At 38.2% G+C, this 22,717-nt stretch overlaps 1 protein-coding gene across 2 annotated transcripts; it reads left to right on the top strand.

The window, feature by feature from the left end:
• The first annotated feature begins 1,145 nt into the window (after positions 1-1,145).
• LOC104107088 (trihelix transcription factor ASR3-like) lies at positions 1,146-4,299 on the top strand. 2 transcript variants are annotated; one of them, XM_033658883.2, is made up of 2 exons: positions 1,146-2,346; positions 3,666-4,299. In XM_033658883.2, the coding sequence occupies exons 1-2, from the start codon at positions 1,641-1,643 to the stop codon at positions 4,010-4,012; spliced, it is 1,053 nt and encodes a 350-aa protein (XP_033514774.1). In that variant the 5' UTR covers positions 1,146-1,640; the 3' UTR covers positions 4,013-4,299. The 2 variants fall into 2 exon arrangements, with proteins under 2 accessions (XP_033514774.1, XP_033514773.1); XM_033658882.2 differs by having other exon boundaries at positions 1,148-2,342; positions 3,650-4,299.
• Positions 4,300-22,717: the final 18,418 nt, after the last annotated feature.

The following is a 22,717-nucleotide window of genomic DNA, read 5'->3' on the forward strand; positions in this document are numbered from 1 at the left end:
GTGCTTTATTTGGTTCGGCTTTTCCAAGGAAGTCAAATTTTACGATCTTACTATAATTTTTGGCCCATCCTAAAAAGGGATTTAACTTCTGTTTTTCATTTACATATAACTGAATATTGTTGTTACTAAGTTTATTTGCCCTAAATTGATAAAGTTTATTTGCACCGTTCAACATATCTTTTTATAATGAAAATCTAGTTAACGTGGAGCTTATTTAATTATTTCGTGACAAAAACTGTAACTGTGATTATTTTTGTCTCCGATAGACATTTTTTATTATGGTCAAACACATTATTTAACTTTAAAAAAACAACTTTCATTTGCTTTCTTCTTGCAAAAAAGATTTAAAAGAAAAACCTTTTTGTAAAAAAAAGTTTAGTTTTTGAAAAATATTATCTCAATTACTCAAACAGAAACCACTTAAGAAAATCTCCTACTCCCTCTATTTCAAATTAGATGATGTATTTTTTGTAGTCTGTTTCAAGATAAATGATATATTTTTAAATTTAGAAATAATTTAACTTTAAATTCTTTATTTTACTTATTTTATCCTTAATGAGAATCTTTTATAACCATACAAATATTATGACCCATAAAGCTTTTATCCCTTAAGTTTTTAAGACCATAAATTTTTTTTTTTTTTTTTTTTTAAATTTCATGCCGAGTCAAACTGCCTAATCTAAATTGAAAGGGAGAGACTATAAATATAAAATATAGCCCTCTCCAAATCTTGGTGTTATGATGACTGTTGGCTTAGCCCACGTGTGTGATTATGCTCATTAAATTCTGTTGTCCATGCAACAAATGACTATTAAGCACTCTACCTTTCGAGTCCCATCTCACTTCACCCTACTCACCTCTGCAAGAAAACTTTTTGGGCTTGTAAATGTGTCAGTTTGAATGGAGTTGTTTGGCCCTTTCTTATTGATAGTCTTTTTTTAAATGACATTTTTTATATATAAAAATAATTTCATTTTAAATTTTTACTTAATTCTTAATGAAATAATTAACAGTCACGCAAATATTTTATGATTGTCTTAGATTTTTACTTTGTCTAAAATTTTGTTTTTAGCCAAACTAACATCCCATAAATTGAAACGACAAAAGTAATGAAACAGGAGAATCAATTGTTTCTTGCTTAGCTTCAAACCCCAAAATTATCCCTACAACATAAACCCCTCTCCCTAATCTATTTTTCCATTTGGTTCTACACAAATTTGCGGAGGTATATAGTGGTCGGCGTCAGTAGTTTTAGATCTGAACTTTTACTTTTCAAGATCTTTTGAAAATGTTAAGGGGATTTAGCTAGGAGAGTGCCATGCTACATATTTCAAAGTGAAAAGCTCTCAATAAAGGCAGCTAATTTTCAAGAAAAAGTTAGAAGAAAAGATATGGTGATTATATTACTGCAGCTGCCAGTTCCCTTTTAATACTCCATTCTCATCATTTCCATTTGCAAACTTCAAAACCAGCCACATGAATTAAACCTTTAAACACCATGTAATTAACTCCCCCCCCCCCCCCCCAAAACCCTCATTCTTGAAATAACAATTTTCTTTGACAAAAGCCGAGAGTGAAAAGAAAAAAGAACACCCTTTATTCCTTTTCCCTAAAGTTGATTTCTTTTCTAGCTGTTTTGCATGGAGAGGGTGGTGGCTAATCAAAGTGGAGGAAGTAACATGTTGAGGGACTACAGAAAAGGGAATTGGACAGTCGAAGAAACTATGGTTTTAATAGAAGCAAAGAAGATGGATGATGAAAGGAGAATGAAAAGGCAAGGGGATGGTACTAGTACTGAAATTAGGGGAAATAAACCAGGAGAACTAAGGTGGAAATGGGTGGAGGATTATTGTTGGAAAATGGGGTGTTTGAGGAGCCAAAATCAGTGCAATGACAAGTGGGATAATCTCATGAGGGATTTCAAGAAAGTGAGGGAATATGAAAGAAGAGTGGCTGAGAAAGGAGATGATGGTAATAATAATCAAGAAATAATTATCAAGTCATATTGGAAGATTGAGAGGAGTGAAAGGAAAGAGAAGAATTTGCCAACTAATATGTTGCCTGAGATTTATGAGGCACTGGTTCAAGTTGTGGACAGAAAATGTACTCAAAAATTGCTAGTGGGTGGTGGTGGTACTTCTGCTGCTGCTGCTGCTGTTTCTTTAAATCCAAGCACAAGTTTGACTAATTCTTCGTCTCCCACATTGCAACAACAATCTTTTCAAGCTCAAATTGCAGCTTTGCCACTTCCACCACCACCACCAACATTGTCACCACCAGCAGTAGTAGCACAACAATCAGCTCAGCCACCTAGTCTTCCTTACACTCAACCTTTACCCGCAGTAGGTACTCTTTTCCCACTTTAAATTTCCATTAAATTATTAGTTGTATCCTCTGATATTTGAACGATTTTTTTGACGCTATCAATTTACCTTAATATGTGAATGAAGGTTAGTTATATTATCAGGCTACTAGTTAATGTTTTGCATAGAGATTTATTTGTAATTGTTGCATTATAATTAAGGGACATTATTTTTGTAGCTACTTTTACCATTGCATAAAACTCAAAACTTTTTCATAAAAAGATTGAATAGACAATCTTACTCGCATCTAGTAGCATTCAAACCCTACTTGGATATAAATAATGTCTATATTGGTAAACTATGATTGCTTGATATCTTCTGAAAGATAAGCTTTTTGCCCCATTGGTGTTGCATTTTGAATCTTGCTTTTTAGAACATTTAATATGTACCATAACTTTTTTTTCTTTCTTCCTACATGAAATAATCGTTTTTAGACTACACTATAGAGCAATAAATTTTGTACAATCCAGAGACATAAACTCTTTGTTTTAGGTGTATTTAAGCTAATTAAAGTTTGTTGTTCTCTAGCTTTGCCCTTGAACTTTTAAGATTCACCAACTGATCCTAGTGCTGTTGTTCTCCACAGCCTGCAAAAATCATTAATCTTGATTGTCTTTCTTCTTTGTGCATTCAGTTCCCTTTTTTCTAATTAATTTCTCTTCTCTCTCTCTCTCTCTCTCTCTCTCTCTCTCCACTCTTTTCTTCTCTTTGTATTTATGTCTCTTGGCCTCTTGGATGAGGTTGGGAACTAGACATTTTGCTTGCATTTATTTCAATCTCACACATCTTCCTAGGAATAAGTTGACTGTTTTACTGTTTTAACCACTCAAGATTAGTGGTCACCTAATATCTAATTAATCGATTTAAATTATGTATCAGAAAGAAATAAAGATTCTTACACCAATCTAATTTTACTTGATACAGCACGGTTCTCATCACAATTTGTAGGTTATCAAATCATGCTTGTTACATAATTTTATGAAATTTAAGTTTCATATATTGATAATGTATCAAATTTTGCACCATCATGTGTAGTTTATTGTGTTATAGCTGGTTATTTACCATTTGTTTTAGGTTACTAATTACCTGCAATTACCTTTTAAGTGATCTAAGATTGTGTAAATATTTTTTCACGTGCATAAAACTTAAAACTCTAATATTATATGTAATAGGTTTTTAATTGATTTGATAATGTACATATTCTTTATATTTTCAGTGTATCAAAGTTAAACTCAAATCAAATTAGTGTTGATAGTCTTTGGTTTACATGTGTTTATGTTTTGGAGATGTGTGATAGCTCAGATCCTGATAGAAGTGAGCATTCAGATTCACCAGCCAAGAGAAGAAGAAAGGGTGAAGGAGAAGGAACAAGTAGTGGTAATAACAACATAAACAACTTGCAAGAAGTTGGCTCTGCTATCTTCAAAAGTGCTGCTATTATAGCAGAGACAATTCAAGCTTCTGAAGAGAGAGAGGAGAGAAGGCACAGAGAACTCTTATGTTTGCATGAGAGAAGGCTGCAAATTGAGGAATCAAAAGCTGAGATCAATAGACAAGGCATCAATGGGCTTGTTGATTCTATCAATAAACTTGCCAATTCAATCCTTTCTTTAGCTGGTAATAAGAACCAAGCTGCTCCCCCTAAATAGCTAGCTAGTATTAGTTCTTTTCCTCATTATGAATTGATTATGGAAAAGTACTTCAAAGTAAACATATAGTAATTGGTATAACTAGAGAAAATATTATTAATCACAATTGCTTGTACATATAGCTGATGAACTTGATTATCATTAATTCATGTATCTTGTTTCATTTTGTGGATAATGTTCCACATACTATATCGAGGTTACATTTCTAGATCTCTCTCATGTAATACCAAATCAAAAGGTTTGTCTGTAATACTATCCATTAATGCAATTTTGTGATCTTTTAAGTACACACTTTTTTATTGGTTTTTATTGGAGTAATATTTTGAGTAAACTGTCTTCAATAGTTGAACGTTTCTGCCAAATGGCTTAGTAAGGCGAGGATTTCCATATGGTGGGGCAGCAGCAGAAACTGGAGTGATATATACTTCGCTCTCTGATGAAGGCAAACACTAGTTTTAAAGGCTATTGTTGCAACGGTCCCCAATCCAATCAAGGCTTAAGCAAATAGGAAGAAATCATTATCTACTAGTTTTTGTTTATGTTGGATGAATGTAACGATCCGACTGGTCGTTTTGAGCAATTGCGTCCGGTTCGGCAATCTGAAGTCATGAGTAGCTTCACATGGTATATTATGACTTGCGTGCATTATCGGCTCAGGTTTTTGAGTGGTTCGGAAATGATTTTAAGGAGTGACTCTCATTCGAGAAGCTCGAAATTGAAAGAATCGACCAAGGTTTGACTTTTGAGTAATTGACCTCGGATCGGAGTTTCGATGGTTTCGGTAGGTCCGAATGGTGATAATGGACTTGGGCGTATGCCCGAATTTGCATTTGGATGTTTCTAAAAGGATTCAGCATCATTTGGCAGAAGTTGGCAATATAAAGATTTAGAATTTTTCTAAGTTTGACCATAGTTTGACTTTAAGGCTATCGGGTTCAGATTTTGATTTCGGGGCTTAGAATAGGTCTGATTCGTCATATGGAACTTGCCTGCAAAATTTGGTGTCATTTGGAGTTGATTTGATACGGTTCGGATGCTTGGTTGCGATTCTAGAAGTTCTTGAAGTTCATTGTGATTTTCATGTGTTTTGGCGTCCGATTCGTGATTCTAGAGGTTATTTTGGTGTTTCGATCACGCGAGCGAGTTCGTGTTATATTTTTTGACTGGTGTGGATGTTTGGTTTAGAGCCCCGAGGGCTCGGATGGGTTTCAGACGCGTTTCAGAGTGTTTGGAAGAAGGTTCAGCTTTGCTGGTGTCTCTGTTCTTGCATTTGCGATGTACGCATTTGCGAGATCATTCTCGCTTTTGCGACGATGGGCTGGGGCAGGGGAGTTCGCATTTGTGAATAATTTCATCGCTTTTGCGATTAGGCAGCATCCGCATTTGCGACACAAACTGTTGCTTTTGCAAAGACTTTGAGCTCGCTTTTGCGAGTCTTGTGTCGCATTTGCGACTTTGACAGAGCTGGTCAGCCTTCGCTTTTGCGACGCTTTTGTCGCATTTGCGACCATCGGATTTGCAATCCGGATGTCGCAAATGCGACATCTGAGGCTGGTATTAAGACTTTCATTTCGGGACTTAGTTTCATTTTTACCATGTTTTGAACTCTAGTCTCGATGGGAGGCGATTTTGTGGAAGGATTTTCAGACCAAACCATTGGGTAAGTGACTCTAATCAATATTCAATTATATTTCGTGATTATACATTAGATTTAACGTCAAATTCATGAGAATCTAAAGGAAAAATTTGGGAATTTTGTCAAAGTTTTGAAAAATGAAAATTTAGGATATGATAGTCGAATTGGACTCGGATTTGAAAACAAAACACGTATGTGGACTCGTGGGGCTATGGGTATTCAAGACCTACCCTTGGACCCGAGGTTGACTTTTGTTGACTTTTTAGAAATTGTATAAAGATCGTAGCTTTGTTAATTGAAATTGTTTTATCTTGCATTGTTTGATATATTTAAGTCGTCTTTGGCTTGATTGAGCCGAACGGAGGTGAATTGGTAAAGGAAAAGCTAATTTGAGTATTGATTTGGCCGAATTGAGGTAAGTGTCTTGCCTAACTTTGTGTGGGGGAAACTACCCCATAGGATTCGAGGTGATTGTGCTAGTTGTGTTACGTGAAAGCCGTGCATGCAAGGTGACGAGTGGGTACACAGGCTATATGTGGTATTTGACCGGTTTAGATTATCTAGGCTCTTTCCATGCTTTTAAGTGAATTTTCTTGACTGTAACGATCCGACCGGTCGTTTCGAGCATTTGCACTTCGCTCGGTAGTTTGAGGGCATGAGTAGCTCCGTATGATGTATTAAGACTTGTGTGAATCGGTGGTTTTGGTTTTCAGGTTATTCAGAATCGATTTGGAAGAATGAATTTCATTGTTGAAGCTTTAAGTTGGAAGAGGTGATTAAGTTTGACATTTGTGAATCTAACCCCAGAACGAAGTTTTGATGGTTCTGTTAGGTCCGGATGGTGATTTTGGACTAGGACGTATGCCCGTATTTGCATTTGGATAATTCTAGAAGGATTCGACACTAATTGGCGAAAATTGAAAATTCAAAGGATTGGAAAGTTCATAAGTGTGACCGAGAGTTGACTTTGTAGATATCGGATTCAGATTGTGGTTCCGGGAATTGGAATATCTTCGTTATGTCATTTGGGACTTGTATGCAAAATTTGAGTTCATTTCGATTTGATTGGATATGTTTCGGCGCGAGTTTTGGAAGTTGAAAGTTCAAAGTTCATTAATTCTTATTCGAGTGCGATTCATCGTTTCGATGTTGTTATGCGCGATTTGAGGCCTCGAGTAGGTTCGCGTTATGTTATTGGACTAGTTGGTATATTCGGATAGGGTCCCGAGTGGCTCGGAAGAGTTTCAGATGAGGTTCAGATCGTTTGGATCAATTTGGCTAAGGAGCAGGTGGCAGGATCTGGTGTGATCGCACCTGTGGCTGGTTTTGTGCAGGTGCGATGGTCGCAGAAGCGACAAAGGAGTCGCAGAAGCGAGGTGTGAGCTGGGTGAGGAAGATCGTAGAAGCGGAGATTTGGGGCACATGTGCGGATGCGCAGGTGCGAAGGGATTGAGCGTAAGAGTGTGGTTTTGCGCAAGTGCGGATGATGGCTCGCACCCGCGATGTCGCAGAAGTGGATATTTTGTCTGCATGTGCGAGGGTCGAGTTCTCAGCTAGTTCAGCACAAGCGGAGGTTCTGTCGCAAAAGCGACGCCACAGAAGTGGCTAATTTGTTCGCAAAAGCAAAAATGCCCGAGTAGAAGTTACATATCGAGGGTTTGGCTATTTTATTCATATTTGGAGCTATGGAGCTCGGATTGAGGCGATTCTTGAAGTAATTTACACCAAGTGGATTGGGGTAAGTGTTCTCTACTATTTTTGATTTTATATCATGAATCTATCTTCGTTTTTTTGGCATTTGATCGAGAGTTTGGAGAGAGAGAATGGGGGTTTTAGCCTAAAGTTTCATAGAGTGAGTTTTTGAATTTTGAACATCGATTCGGAGTCGGATTTGGGTGAAACTAGTATGGTTAGACTCGTAATTGAATGGGTTGTCGGATTTTATAAGTTTTATTGAGTTCCGAGGCGTGGGCCCGGGTTGGACCTTTGGGTCAATTTTGGACTTTTGATTAAAGATTCGACCTTTATCGATTGGGTTTGTTTCCTTTGGCATTAATTAATGTATTTGAGTTTCTTTTGGCTAGTTTCGAGTCGTTCGGAGGTTGGTACGCGCAGGATGGAATTTTTGGAGCATCGCTTGGCTTGCTCGGTATTGGATTTGGCTTGTTCGAGGTAAGTAACACTTCTAAGCTTGGTGTTGAGGGTATGAAACCCCAAATTAAGTGCGATGTGATTGATGTTGAGGTGACGCGAATACTAGGTGACGGGCATGCAGACGTGCACCGTGTAAATTGTGATTTAGCCGATTCCATGGAACTGTGTAGCTATTTTATCTTAATATTTTTTTACTGTACTCTAAGTGTAAGAGCACTTAAGCTGTAATTCATGCTAGAAATCATGTTTAGGCTTTATGCTGGTACTATTGGGACCCATAGTGGTCGTTCTTTGCTGTTGAGTTATTTTCTTAATTGCAGTTATGTGCTCAGTCGCATTCATTATTTCATATCATATATGATAACGACAAGGTCGGGAATCCAAACTAGAGTAAGAATTTGAAAAGTAAATGCGGAAGCAATAACAATAAGGAATTGAACAACTAGAACTAAAAGGCAGAAAATAAAGGATATGGGAAAATTCAAGGAAAGAATTCCAAGAACTTCCAAGAACGCAAGTTCTATAGCCTTGACAAGATCAAAGCAACAACGTCTTGATTTATTGAAGAAATCAAACGCCTTTACTTAAAAGCAAATCAAAATAATAGATTCGGATCTTGACCGCTTTACGAGTAACTTGAGACAACAATTAATAACTAGTATTAATCGCCTTCTAAGAATACCACAAAGGAATCAAAGATATCACAATAGAGAAGTAATCTTACTACCTTGAACTATGAACTAGTAAAGGTTGAAAGATAAATCTCAAAGCACAAGTAACAAAGGTTCAAAAGAACGCTCAAAGTATGATATACTTAATCAATAATGAAGTGTCTCAATGAATGAGAAGAACTCCTTATTTATAGGAGTACTAAGGCACAAAAAGTCCTTAAAATTAGGTAGGATGGTTGCTAAGGCATAAAAAGTCATTACAATTAGGTAGGGTGGTTGCTAAGGAGTAAGAAAAGTCATTACAATTAGGTGGGTGAGCGGCCAAATCCCTTTGGGGCAGATTTGGACCTTAAAACTACTAGTTTGGGCCATTGATTTGGACTCCAATTGGGCTCCTTTTGAAACACCCCCATTTGGACCTCTTTTAAGCTCATTTTGAGCCCCTTTGGTGGACTTCAATGGCTGATTTGGTGGCCCAATCTTCCTCCTCTTGGACTTCTATTTGGATCACCAAATAATTATAAAACTTGGATAATTCATCTATTTTGGGCTTGAGCTCTTCCTCTTCAATTAAAAGCTTCTTTATTTGCCATTGAAGTCCAGCAACCTTAGAGTGCAACTCTTTAGCTTGAGATCTTGTAAATGGCCTTGGAGCTTCCAAAACTCTATCCTTGTCCTTGATGCTATCATTCCCCTCTTCTTGAAAAGAATTCGTCCCCGAATTCGATCCTACATCAAACAAAGACAAGTCAGCAACATTGAATGTAGCACTTACTTGGAACTCACTAGGTAGGTCTAGCTTGTAAGCATTGTCTCTAATCCTTTCAAGGACTTGAAATGGGCCATCTCCTCTAGGGTGCAACTTTGATTTCCTTTTGGAGGGAAATCTCTCCTTTCTAAAGTGAACCCAAACTAAATCTCCAGGTTTAAAAATAACTTGTTTTCGACCCTTATTCTTTCTCAAGGAAGTTTGCTTATTTTTCTTCTCAATTGCAAGCCTTGTTTGTTCATGAATTTTTTTCATCATCTCAGCCTTTGTCCTACCATCAAGATTAACAATATCATTAGTAGGTAATGGTAATAAATCAAGGGGACTGAAGGGATTAAAACTATAAACAACCTCAAAAGGAGACATACCTGTAGAAGAATAGATTGTTCTATTGTAAGCAAATTCAATCATAGGTAAGTGAGCCTCCCAAGAAGTTAATTTACCTTTCAAAACAGTTCTCAACATGTTTCCTAAGGTTCTATTAACTACTTCAGTTTGTCCATCAGTTTGTAAGTGACAAGAAGTAGAAAACAACAATTTAGTGCCTAACTTCCCCCAAAATACACGCCAAAAGTGGCTCAAAAACTTAGCATCCCTATCACTAACAATAGTTCTAAGTATACCATGCAGTTTGACAACTTCTTTTATAAAAAGATCATCAACATGTGAGCCATTTTGGAGAACCTATCTACCACAACATATATACTATCCTTACCGTACCTTGTTCTAGGCAAACCTAGCACAAAATCCATAGAAATATCAATCCAAGGTGAAGTAGGAACAGGTAATGGCGTGTAAAGACCATGTGGTAACACTTTAGATTTAGCTTGTTTACATTCCAAACACTGTGCACATATTTTTTCAACATCTTTTCTCATTCCAGGCCAAAAGAAATTTTCAGCAAGTATGTCTAGTGTCTTTGGGACTCCAAAGTGACCCATAAGCCCTCCACAATGTGCTTCCCTTACAAATACTTCACGTAAAGAGCAATTAGGGATACACAACTTATTTTCCTTAAAGAGAAACCCATCTTGGAGGTTAAACCTCTCAAAAGGACCCAACTTACAATCTGCAAAATTCTTTCCAAAATCAACATCATTAGCATAAAGTCCCTTGATTTGATCAAAACCCATCAATTTAGAAGTCAGGGTAGAAACTAAGACATACCTTCTTGTAAGTGCATCCGCAACAACATCCTCTTTCCCTTATTTGTAAGAAATTATATAAGGAAAATCTTCAATGAATTCAACCCACTTAGCATGCCTTCTACTAAGCTTACCTTGACTCTTCAAGTATTTCAAGGATTCATGGTCAGTTTTAATGACAAACACTCGACAAGTAATGTTGCCATGTGGCTAAAGCCCTTACCAAAACATATAGCTCTTTGTCATAAGTGGAATAGTTCAATGTGGCTCCACTCAAATTCTCACTAAAGTAGGCAATAGGTTTAGAATCTTGCATCAAAACAACACATATTCCTTTGCCAGAAGCATCATATTCAATTTCAAAAGATTTAGAAAAATCAGGCAATTGTAGCAATGGAGCAGAACATAACTTTTCTTTCAACAAGTTAAAAGCATCATCTTGTTCTTTTCTCCGTGTAAAAATATTATCCTTTTTAATAACTTCAGTTAAAGGAGAAGCAATGATGCTAAAGTCTCTCACAAACCTCCTATAAAAACTAGCAAGTCCATGAAAACTCCTAACTTCAGTTACACTCTTAGGTTTTGGCCATTCTTTTATTGCTTTAATTTTTCTTCATCAACCTCAACTCCTTTTATAACTAACCACAAAACCTAAGAAAATCACACGATCCACACAAAAAGTACACTTTTTAAGATTAGCAAATAAGAGTTGCTTTCTAAGAAATTCAAAAACTTGTTTTAGGTGTTCTACATGCTCTTCTAAAGTGTTAGAAAAGATCAAGATATCATCGCAGAACACCACAATAAATTGTCCATGAAAATCCTTAAATATATGATTCATTAATCTCATGAAAGTGCTAGGTGCATCAGTCAAGCCAAAAGGCATAATTAACCACTCATAAAGCCCATATTTGGTCTTAAAAGCAGTTTTCATTCATCTCCAAGATTCATTCGAATCTGATGGTAACCACTTTTTAGATCAATTTTAGAAAAGATTTTGGATCCATGTAATTGATCCAACATGTCATCAAGACGAGGAATAGGATGGTGATACTTTACCGTTATCTTGTTGATTTCTCTACAATCCACGCACATCCTCCAAGTTCCATCCTTTTTGGGTACCAATAGGCCGGGAACTGAGCAAGGGCTCATGCTCTCTCTCACAAAGCCTTTCTCAAGCAGCTCCTTAACTTGCCTTTGAAGCTCTTTTGTCTCTTCTGGATTACTCCTATAAGCAGGCCTATTTGGGATTTGTGATCCAGGCACAAAATCAATTTGATGCTCAATGCCACGTAAAGGTGGCAATCCATTACTACTTTGGGCTTGAGATCTTCCTCTACAATTAAAAGCTTCTTTATTTGCCATTGAAGTCCAACAACCTTAGAGTGCAACTCTTTAGCTTGAGATCTTGTAAATGGCCTTGGAGCTTCCAAAACTCTATCCTTATCCTTGATGCTATCAATATCTCAGTCTTTGTTATAGTATATTGTCACATCTTATATCATTGATTTGGGCTGCTTAGCATGAGTGTCGTGAGCCCGAGAGACTAGATAGATGGATGACTGAGTGAGGCCGAGGGAATGTTGTGAGTGATATTTATGGGATCGGGCTGCACACCGCAGCAGGCTTTATTAATTCATGCCAGGATTTGGCTTATTATAGCGCTTGGGCTGGATTGGCCCCTCCGGAATCTGCACACTCACAGTGGGTGCAATTGCTAGCAATTATTTACATTGGGCTGGATCTGCCCTGGTTCATTTGCATTTGGCTGGATCTGCCTTGGTTTGTTTGCATCTAGGTTCATTTGCATTGGGCTAGATCTGCCCTGGTTTATTTGCATCTGTGGGCTAGATCTACCTTGGTTTATTTGCATGTGGGCTGGATCTGCCCTGTACAGTACTGAGTGCATGAGTGTGTTGAGTATTGAGCATGATGAGTGAGAATACGAGACTGTGAGATGGAGTACTCTGAGAGGGTGAGTACATAAGTTCATCATTGAGATGCATTGTATTTGACATGCGTACTTGAGATACATGCATAGAGATGCATTTCCATCTACTACCCGGCTTTGGTGACATTCATGATTTCACTTATATATTGACATGTAGGCATAGAGATGTATTTTTCTCATGCTATCTGAAAATGAAACATCTTATTTATTGTTGAAAGGTTTTTGGAAAAAATCACGGATTTTCAAACTTATTCATATGCTTTTGGTGCTTTCGGTGGAAGATTTGGGATTTACTATTATACTTGAAAAGCATGCCTATTTTTTCATAACTGTGAACAAGATTAGCATCTTACATCTGAGTTATTTTCATATATTATTTTATTATTATTATTGTTATGACTGTTGTTGTTTATTGAGGTTGGACTCTGACCCTTGTCCCAGCTCGTCACTACTTTCAACCTAAGGTTAGGTTTGTTACTTATTGAGACCATGGGATCGGTTGTACTCATACTACACTTCTGCTCCTTGCGTGCAGATGTTGGATGCTGATGTTGCTGTGCACGGCGGAAGCTGGATCTGAAGATGTACATGTATTCCGGTCATAGCTGCCTCTTGATCTTGGTAGCTTTAGAGTTTTAATTTGTTCGTGTATAGTTCAAACAGATGATGTACTTTAATTCATACCAGCTTTGTAAATTCTAAATAGTAGAAGTTCATGATTTGTACTACCAGTCCTTGGGAAGTTATATAAAATTCAGTTATCTCATCTTTGATTCACATCAACGTTATTATATTATGTTATTTTGTTAATTGGCTTGCCTAGCGGGTTGGGTTAGGTGCCATCACGGCGATTTGGATTTTGGGTCGTGACAAGTTGTTATTAGAGCTCTAGGTTCATAGGTTCTACAAATCACGAGCAAGTATCTAGTAGAATCTTGCGGATCGGTATGATAATGTCCATACCTATATTTGAGAGGCTACATGGCATTTAGGATAATTTTCCATATTTCTTTCCTTATCGTGCAGAATTGATTCAGCTTGAAACATAACTCCTTAAATTCCCTCCACCCGTTCGTGTGCGCATGTGAGCGCTCGGTATCAGTTGTGCATCGACGGCTTGTGATTCCATGGATGAGGTGCGAGATATGATTTCTGTGTGCTGATAATGGGCCAGTCTGGAGGACTTGAAGCTGGGGTTTTGACTATAGCTTGAGCACGGGGTTCAGTTGTGTGAGAACGTGCTTTTAGAATTATATGTTCGGTAGGTCCCTATGAGTGGAATTTGTGGCTCGATGAGTAGCTGCAGGGCTATATGATGAGTATGATGTGACTGTGAGATCTGTTCAAATGGGTTGAATATGACACAAAGAGTTTGCTTGTGATGTTAAAAAGGACTATTGGGTGCTTGATTTCTGTCTTAATGTGACGAATAGTCTTGAGTTGTAAGTGTGTTGAAAGATTTTTCATGTTGTTTAATTGTGGAACAAAGTAGATTTTCATGTCTTGTTGTGAGTTCAGACTCAGGAAGATTAAGTGATTGCGTAGTAGTTATGACTGTGAAAGGATATAGAGAGATGTCAGTTTGAGGCTAATCAGGTGGGTTATAACCTGCGGGGTAATCTACGGATGTGTGATCCTTATGATTTTGTGTGGAGGCTTTCTTTTCTACCAATGGGTTATAGTCGTGCGATTTGAGTTTGGATCGGTTGTAATAGTTGACCTGACCGTCACGAGGATGAATGCGAGATTTGCAAATGATTTGAGGTATTAGATGGTTTGTGTTACAGAATCTTATGAAGGATTAAGTTGAATTTCAGTGCGAGATTATGGCAGTAATAGAGTATGGGCATTGTGAGTTATCGAGTGTTTTGATCTATGGCTTCGAGCCAAGTGGAGGAGTCAACTATCGACGATTTGATTGCATGGTTATGTGTTATGTCGGTTTTAGTTTGAGGTATACTGTGAATCAGTTATGACTTGAAGAGGCTGGTTTTGAGGATGACTTTACAAGGAAATTTTTGGATACGGGTTATGTCACACTTTATGAGTATATGGGAATCATGGGATGATTGAGATGTTATTCGTGAGGGATGTAGTGCGCGTGGAGTAGGAAATTGCTCTGTTGCTTAAAGGTGTGGATTACTTCTTTGGGTGTTGTTGTGCTAATAAGGCACAGGTCGTTTGGCCCGTTTGGGCAACACAATTGAGATTTGAGCAAAATGGATGACTCTCGAGAAGGATCTAATGGATTCAAGATTTTCATGTAGTAATTGTGAGTTTTTCGGATTTGTATATGGCTAGGATCTGAGATTTACATTAGATGGTGTCGAGACTCGCGGTATTTCTATCTCATCATGGATTTTACATTTCGGTATTAGAAAGGTGGAGGAAATGACTTTAGATTCACAGAAGGTCTCTTCGGAGTGGGTGTCTCGATTGTGGTACTTTTGGGGTGCTTGAGAGGGAATACAAAGCCTTATGGGCCTCAGGGCGGTGTGGTTTTATTCTAGGATCTCGTGGGTTGAGTTTTGTTTGAGGATCATGGTATTATGGCGAGGAGGAGTTTCAACTTGAGGATAATTCGGATGGAACTCAGAGAAATAGTACAACTTGGTAGTAGGTTGGATCAGGAAGGTAATAGATATGATCGGTTCTTTGGGTACTTATGATATGGTGAGGTTCTACAGGTGTTTTGGTGTCAATACTCTTAGGTTTGGCGACCCGCATGGCTTGGTTGAGTTAGAGGGATTCAGTTCTGATAGGTGGGTTATGTGCAAATGGATTTCAAAGTGTTCTCAATGATTTCTACCGCGATTCGAGGTGTATATTTCCTACTGGCGTGAGGAGCATGTTGTGTGTTGTGATTTTCTCCTGGATGCGATCAAATGGAAGGTTCCTGGCTAATTGAGTATGTATTTTTGCTGGACTCAAAGTTGATTATGAGATTCTCGTACTTTTCATATGATGGCATGATGGATGTGGTGTGTTGTGTGGGATTGAGGTTTGCATGTGCAAGGTCACGGTCAGTTTTGAAGGGAAGATCATAAATTCTTAGACGATATGAACGGTTTCCAATGTTTAGATGGATGCTATAACTACTTGGTAATTCCTCAGAAGGGTTTACATTTCAGAAGGCGCATTGTGTGTTGACTTACGAATGCTTCATTGGTATTGTTGTACTCGCCTGGTTGCTTGACTGCTGATATTCAGATTTTGCTATGTGGCACAGAAGAATTTTAGAATATTCCTCGTGGGATGATCATGTATGAGAGATGTGTTAGACATTCGGGCGGTGGAGTTAGGATCAGATATGGTGATTCATGTGTTCTACGGATTTGGAGACCGAGAGTTCTCAGAAGCAGATTATTTCGTGGTTGTGGACTGTGAAGATGTGTCCAAAGCTAGCCAGATGATAGTATATGTTATGGTTAGGTCATTGTGGACTTTTAGAGGATTATGTATCTATTTGTGGATGACCAAGATTGACCTGGGGGCCCATTGGTAGGCCTAATAAGGATGTGTATTCTATATCGGGTCGAATTAGTTGACTCCTTACTGTTGTTATTGAGCGATGAGCCATTCGGTTAGAGTTGAGCTTATTCATGTTTTGGGATCCCTTCTATGGTACGAGGGGATGTGATCCGTTGGTTATAGGCACACATGGTGTGGGTCTATTTGTGCCTTATAGAGGAATTTGAGCGAGATGGATATTAAGGTGTTGAATGATTGATTGCGCATTTGGTTATATTCTTTCCGGACTGTGGTATTGTGTTATTGGTTCCTTCGTGGTTATGGGCATGCACCTTGGGTACTTGATGTCGAATTGCGCGTGGTTATTGATTTTGAGCATGGTGGCTTGGGGTATTTCACATGGAACAGTGTTTGGATGGGTTCTTAGCATTTTGTTGTGGCAGTACTTGTTGAGGTTGCGGGACGGTTCTCTCATTTGAGTTATTTTCTATGTTTGAGTATACTTGAATTATTGCGTATTGGTGCACGGATTGCACGGTTTGTGGCTTAAGGTTGTATTGATGTGGCATGTCACTACAGTGGTTGTGTGATGAGATGAGGTCATCAGACCTAGAATTGGTGCTATCAGATTTGTTTGCGGTATATTTGGAAGGATAATGTCATTGATCGGCTTAGAAATTAGCTATAGTTCTTGTCGAAGGAGAGGGAGCTCCATGACTTGTTGATCGATAAGTGGTTATGAGTTTCTGCGTGCTTCTTTAATCATTGGTAGTGTACGAAGGTTTTAGAATGAGGTTTTATTTGATATGAGGTTTATTACCGGTACCAGATTTGTTTTGAGCAGCTACTGTGATCGAAAGTTATTGCTATGAGTATTTGAGTTATGTGGTATATCATGTGATTTTGTCTTGGGTTATGGTTATGACTTGATGCAGCTTGTTCAGACTTATACAGTATGTAGATGCGAGATTCAGATCTTATAGGAAATTTTGGATGTTGGAAATTGGATTATGTGGTTTACGGGTTAAGGTAGAAGTAATGATCTTCAGTTATGTTGCGTTGTGAGGCCTATATGGAATAGGGTGATGTGGGATCACCCCCGGGTATGTGTGTGGTAAGGTCACACGGCAATTTGATGGCTTTGGAATGACTCTTGACATGTTCGAGGACGAACATATGTTTAAGTGGGGGAGGATGTAATGACTTGACCGGTCGTTTCTAGCATTTGCACTTTGCTCAGTAGTTTGAGGGCATGAGTAGCTCCGTATGATGTATTAAGACTTGTGTGAATCATCTGTTTTTATTTTCAGGTTATTCGGAATTGATTTGGAAGAATAAATTTCATTGTTGAAGCTTTAAGTTGAAAAGGTGATTAAGTTTGACTTTTGTGAATTTGACCTCGCAACGAAGTTTTGATGGTTCCGTTAGGTCTGGATGGTGATTTTGGACTTGGCCGTATGCCCTGATTTACATTTGGACAATTCTAGAAGGATTTGACACTAATTGGCGAAAATTGAAAATTCGAAGGATTGGAAAGTTCATAAGTTTGACTAATAGTTAACTTTGTGGATATCGGATTCGGATTGTGGTTCCGGGAATTAGAATAGCTTCGTTATGTCATTTGGGACTTGTGTGCAAAATTTGAGTTCATTCTGAGTTAATTGGATATGTTTCGGCATAAGTTTTGGAAGTTGAAAGTTGAAAGTTCATTAATTCTTATTCGAGGTGCGAATCGTCATTTTGATGTTGTTATGGGCAATTAGAGGCCTCGAGTAGGTTCGCGTTATGTTATTGGACTAGTTGGTATATTCGGATAGGGTCCCGAGTGGATCGAAAGAGTTTCGGACGAGGTTCAGATCGTTTGGATCAATTATGGCTAAGGTTGTTGGTGGCAGGATCTGGTGTGATCGCACCCGTGACTGGTTTTGCGTAGGTGTGATGGTCGCAGAAGTGACAAAGGAGTCGCAGAAGCGAGGTGTGAGCTGGGTGAGGAAGATCGTAGACGCGGAGATATGGGGCGCATGTGCGGATGCGCAGGTGCGAAGGGATGGAGCGTAGGAGCGAGGTCTTGCGCAGGTGCGGATGATGGCTCGCACCTGCGATGTCGCAGAAGCGGATATTTTGTTCGCATGTGCGAGGGTCGAATTCTCAGATAATGCCGCAGAAGCGACACCGCAGAAGCGGCTAATTTGTTTGCAAGAGCGAAAATGCCTGGGCATAAGCTATATATCGAGGGTTTGGCTATTTTATTTATATTTGGAGCTATGGAGCTTGGATTGAGGCGATTCTTGAAGCAATTTTCACCATATGGATTGGGATAAGTTTTCTCTACTATTTTTTATTTTATATCATGAATCTATCTTCTTTTTTTGGCATTTGATCGAGAGTTTCAAGAGAGATTGGGGGTTTTAGCCTAAAGTTTTGTAGAGTGAGTTTTTGAGTTTTGAACATCAATTCGGAGTCGGATTTGAGTAAAACTAGTATGGTTGGACTCGTAATTGAATGCGTCATCGAAATTTATAAGTTTCATCGTGTTTTGAGGTGTGGGCCCGGGTTGGACTTTTGGGTCGATTTTGGGCTTTTGATTAAAGATTCGACCTTTATTGATTGGGTTTGTTTCCTTTGGCATTAATTGATGTATTTGAATTGCTTTTGGCTAGTTTCAAGCCATTTGAGGTCCGTACGTGCGGGATGGAATTTTTGGAGCATCGTTTGGCTTGCTCGGTATTGGATTTGGCTTGTTCGAGGTAAGTAACACTTCTAAACTTGGTGTTGAGGGTATGAAACCCCGAATTAAGTACGATGTGATTGATGTTGAGGTGAAGCGCATGCTAGATGACGGGAATTGTGGGCGTGCACCATGTAAATTTTGATTTAACCTATTCCATGGAACTATGTAGCTATTTTATCTGAACATTTTTACTGTACTCTATGTGTTAAAGCACTTGAGCTTTAATTCATGCTAGAAATCATGTTTTGGCTTTATGCTGATACTATTGAGACCCACAGTGGTCGTTCTTTGCTGTTGAGTTATTTGCTTAATTGTAGTTATGTGCTCAGTAGCATTCATCATTTCATATCATATCTCAGTCTCTGTTATCGTATATTGTCACATCACGTATGATTGATTTGGGTTGCTTAGCATGTATGTTGTTAGCCCGAGAGACTGGAGAGATGGATGACTGAGTGAGGCCGAAGGCCTATTATGAGTGATATTTATGGGATCGGGCTGCACGCCCAGTAGGCTTTATTGATTCATGCAAGGATTTGGCTTATTATAGCGCTTGGGCTGGATCGGCACCTCTGGAGTCTGCACACCCACAGTGGGTGCAAATGGGCTGGATCTGCCCTGGTTCATTTGCATTGGGCTGGATCTTCCCTGATTTGTTTGCATCTAGGTTCATTTGCATTGGGCTGGATCCGCCCTGGTTTATTTGCATCTGTGGGCTGGATTTGCCTTGGTTTATTTGCATGTGGTATGGATCTGCCTTGTACAGTACTGAGTGACTGAGTGTGCTGAATTGAGCATGATGTGTGAGAATACGAGACTGTGAGATGGAGTACTCTGAGAGAGTGAGTACATAAGTTAATCATTGAGATGCATTGCATTTGGCATGCGTATTTGAGATACATGCATAGAGATGCATTTCCTTCTGCTACCCGGCTTTGGTGACATTCATGATTTCACTTGTAGATTGACATGTAGGCATAGAGATGTATTTTCCTCATGCTCTCTGAAAATAAAACATCTTATTTATTGTTTAAAGGTTTTTGGGAAAAATCACGGTTTTTCAAACTTATTCATATGCTTTTGGTGCTTTCGGTGGAAGATTTGGGATTAACTGTTATACTTGAAAAGAATGCTTATCTTTCCGTAACTGTGAACAAGATTAGCATCTTACCTCTCAGTTATTTTCATGTACCATTTTATTTTTATTGGTATGACTGTTGCTGGTTATTAGGGTTGGACTCTGACCCTTGTCCCAGCCCGTCACTACTTTCAGCCTAAGGTTAGGTTTGTTACTTATTAAATACATGGGGTCGGCTGTACTCATGCTACACTTCTGCACCTTGCGTGCAGATGTTGGATGTTGATGTTGATGTGCATGGCGGGAGTTGGATCTGAAGATGTACCTGCGTTCCGGTCATAAATGCTTCTTGATCTTGGTAGCTTTAGAGTTTTAATCTGTTTCTGTATAGTTCAAACACATGATGTACTTTAATTCATACCTGCTTTGTAAATTCTAAATCTTAGAAGCTCATTATTTGTATTACCAGTCCTTGGGAAGCTGTATAAAATTCAGTTATCTCATCTTTGATTCATATCAGCGTTATTATATTATGTTATTTTGTTAATTGGCTTACCTAGCGGGTTGGGTTAGGTGCCATCACGACGGTTTGAATTTTGGGCCATGACAATGATGTGTTATATATCTCATCGTTAATCTACTCTTATATCTTTTATTTGACGTTGTTAGCACTCATTGTACTTCTTACTTGATATTTTGCACTTATATGCTTTAGTTGAAATTATTATCTTCCTTATTATCTTGTGACCTCTTAATTGTTGCGTTCCTTCCATGACTCCGTGCTTATTTGCTACTTGTTTTAATTGTTGTAATTGCACACCTTAGTTGTCACGTGCTTCACTTGTCCTGTTGCTTTTGTAATATTTGTTGCGTTCCTTGATTTTTACGTGATTCCTTCATTGTCGTGTACTCATACCCTATGATTGTAGAAATTCTTGTAAATTGAGTATTGGATTGTTGATGTTATTAATTTATTTATGGATCGGGTTGCACGCTGCAATAGGTGGAATAAGGGAGGATTTATATTGATACAGTGGGATCGGGTTGCGCGCTGCAACAGGTGAAATAAGGGTGGATTGATATGGTGAAATAAGGTAGAATTATGATATTGACTCTGATTGTATGGTAGGATCGGGTTGCGCGCCGCAACAATTTATGTGTTTTATGTTCCTTGATTGTATTTTGATGGCTTCAGTTCTTTCGTACGAGACTTTTAGAATTGGTATCTCTGGTTTTTACTAATTTTCGAGGATTGAGTTATTTTCATTAGTTTATTGCTTTGCCGTCATTTCCTGTTTTCCTTTCCTATTACTATTATTTTAGTGAATTGATTTTCAAGATGAATTTACCACGCTGAGTCATTATCTTATACCCTGTCGAATTGTTAGTAACATAAAGATTTTAAATGAAAGAATTTATAACATGCTTACCTTATGTGACTCTTAAGTTAAAACTCGTCATTTCTTTCGGTACCTTACTATTTTTAATAGTCGTCATATTTCACCTTAATCGATTTCTCAACTTAATCTCCTTACCCTATCTGATGTTTCTACTTTACTTAAAAAGGAATTGCTATTATGTTTTAATTTATTAAATTTTCTATTCAAATCAGTAGCTTATCTGATGCCTTGTTTTATTTGAAAATGTTATTCTCTTCACCCAAATATTTTCCAAAATAAACTCATTTTCTCATTGATTTCCTGTTTGGTTTAGAAACTGTAATTTTACTTATTATATATGAATAGATCCCTCGAATATTATTGATTAGCATTTGACACGGATACTATGTACCTAGTAGCACGTGGATTTATCGTGCGAAAGTGATATGGAAAAAGGTGGGCACAAGGTGCCGTGTGTGTAACGTTTGGGACGTTGTGATTTATAATCTGAGATTGCGAGAAGTGGGATTGTTGAAATTTATGTATGAGGAATGATTTGATTGGTTGAGTTGTCATTGTTTTCCCTACTTGAACACATTCATACTTTATCCGTACCCCGACTATGTTGTTGCTGAATTACTTGGTTATTTCTCGTTACCATTCGGGTTCCCCTTACCTTCACTGTTGATTGTAATTTGAATTATTTCTGATATTGGCCTTACATTGATATTATTTCCTTGTTAGCTTTATGTCATATCCTGCACATGTTTACATGTCCGGTAGGTATCTTGACCTGGCCCCGTCACTACTCTACCGAGGTTAATGATGGTAGGTTATAATCTCGTATTTTAGTCGCTTATTACACTTAAGTTTACTGCACTTTAATTGAGTTTGAGCTTTAATCAATAGTGTTTTGCACTTATTGTGTGTTTTATACCTTGTAGGAGTGATTCCGAGTGATGTAGATGTTATGGAGCTAATTCGAGTGATTTGGAGCTTTGAAATCTGAGTAAAAGCCCAAGGGATTAAGTCGGGATCGTATTCAGGGCTCGAGGACTACATCTGGATATCAAAAACCAAGGAAAAAGCTGGACTCTGAGAAACTTCCACAGCCGCGGCGCGTGGCGCGTCGCGACTGTCCAATTTTCCTGAAGCCTATCAGAACAAGCTCTCTGAAGTTTCCCACAACCGCCCCGCGTGGCACGTCGCCCCATGCAGCGTGCCTGTGCAATTGTTACAGAGTTATTATCCCAGTTCATGCAGGAAAAGGTGTTTTCATCTGGGACTGACCCTACTTAGTATAAATACATGTAAAAACGTTATTTTATGGATTTTTGACACATCTAAGACCTAAAGAGGCTAGAGAGAAGGTGGAGAAGTGAAAGCACAAGGGATTCATCATTCAATTCTCACTCAAGACAAGAGTTTGGATCGTTTTATGTTTTTCTTTATATTTGTGATGAGTTAATCCATATCTATGGAGTAGTTCTCTTTAGGGTTTGATGGATTTGGTGTTTTAATATTTGTTTGTGGATTATAACTCTAATTTTATGCATTGAATCGCTTTGGGTGTTTTAATTATTGCATCTATATTCACATGTTCATGTAATCGAGAGAGACATACTTGTGATATCTCTGCATTATCTTGTTAGTTGAATTCATTAATTCTTCTTAGTAATCGAAATAGGCTAGTTGAATTAATGTTTAGACCTAGTTAGGA

Source organism: Nicotiana tomentosiformis, chromosome 2 (genome assembly GCF_000390325.3).
Source record: "Nicotiana tomentosiformis chromosome 2, ASM39032v3, whole genome shotgun sequence".
NCBI classification, from domain to species: domain Eukaryota; kingdom Viridiplantae; phylum Streptophyta; class Magnoliopsida; order Solanales; family Solanaceae; genus Nicotiana; species Nicotiana tomentosiformis.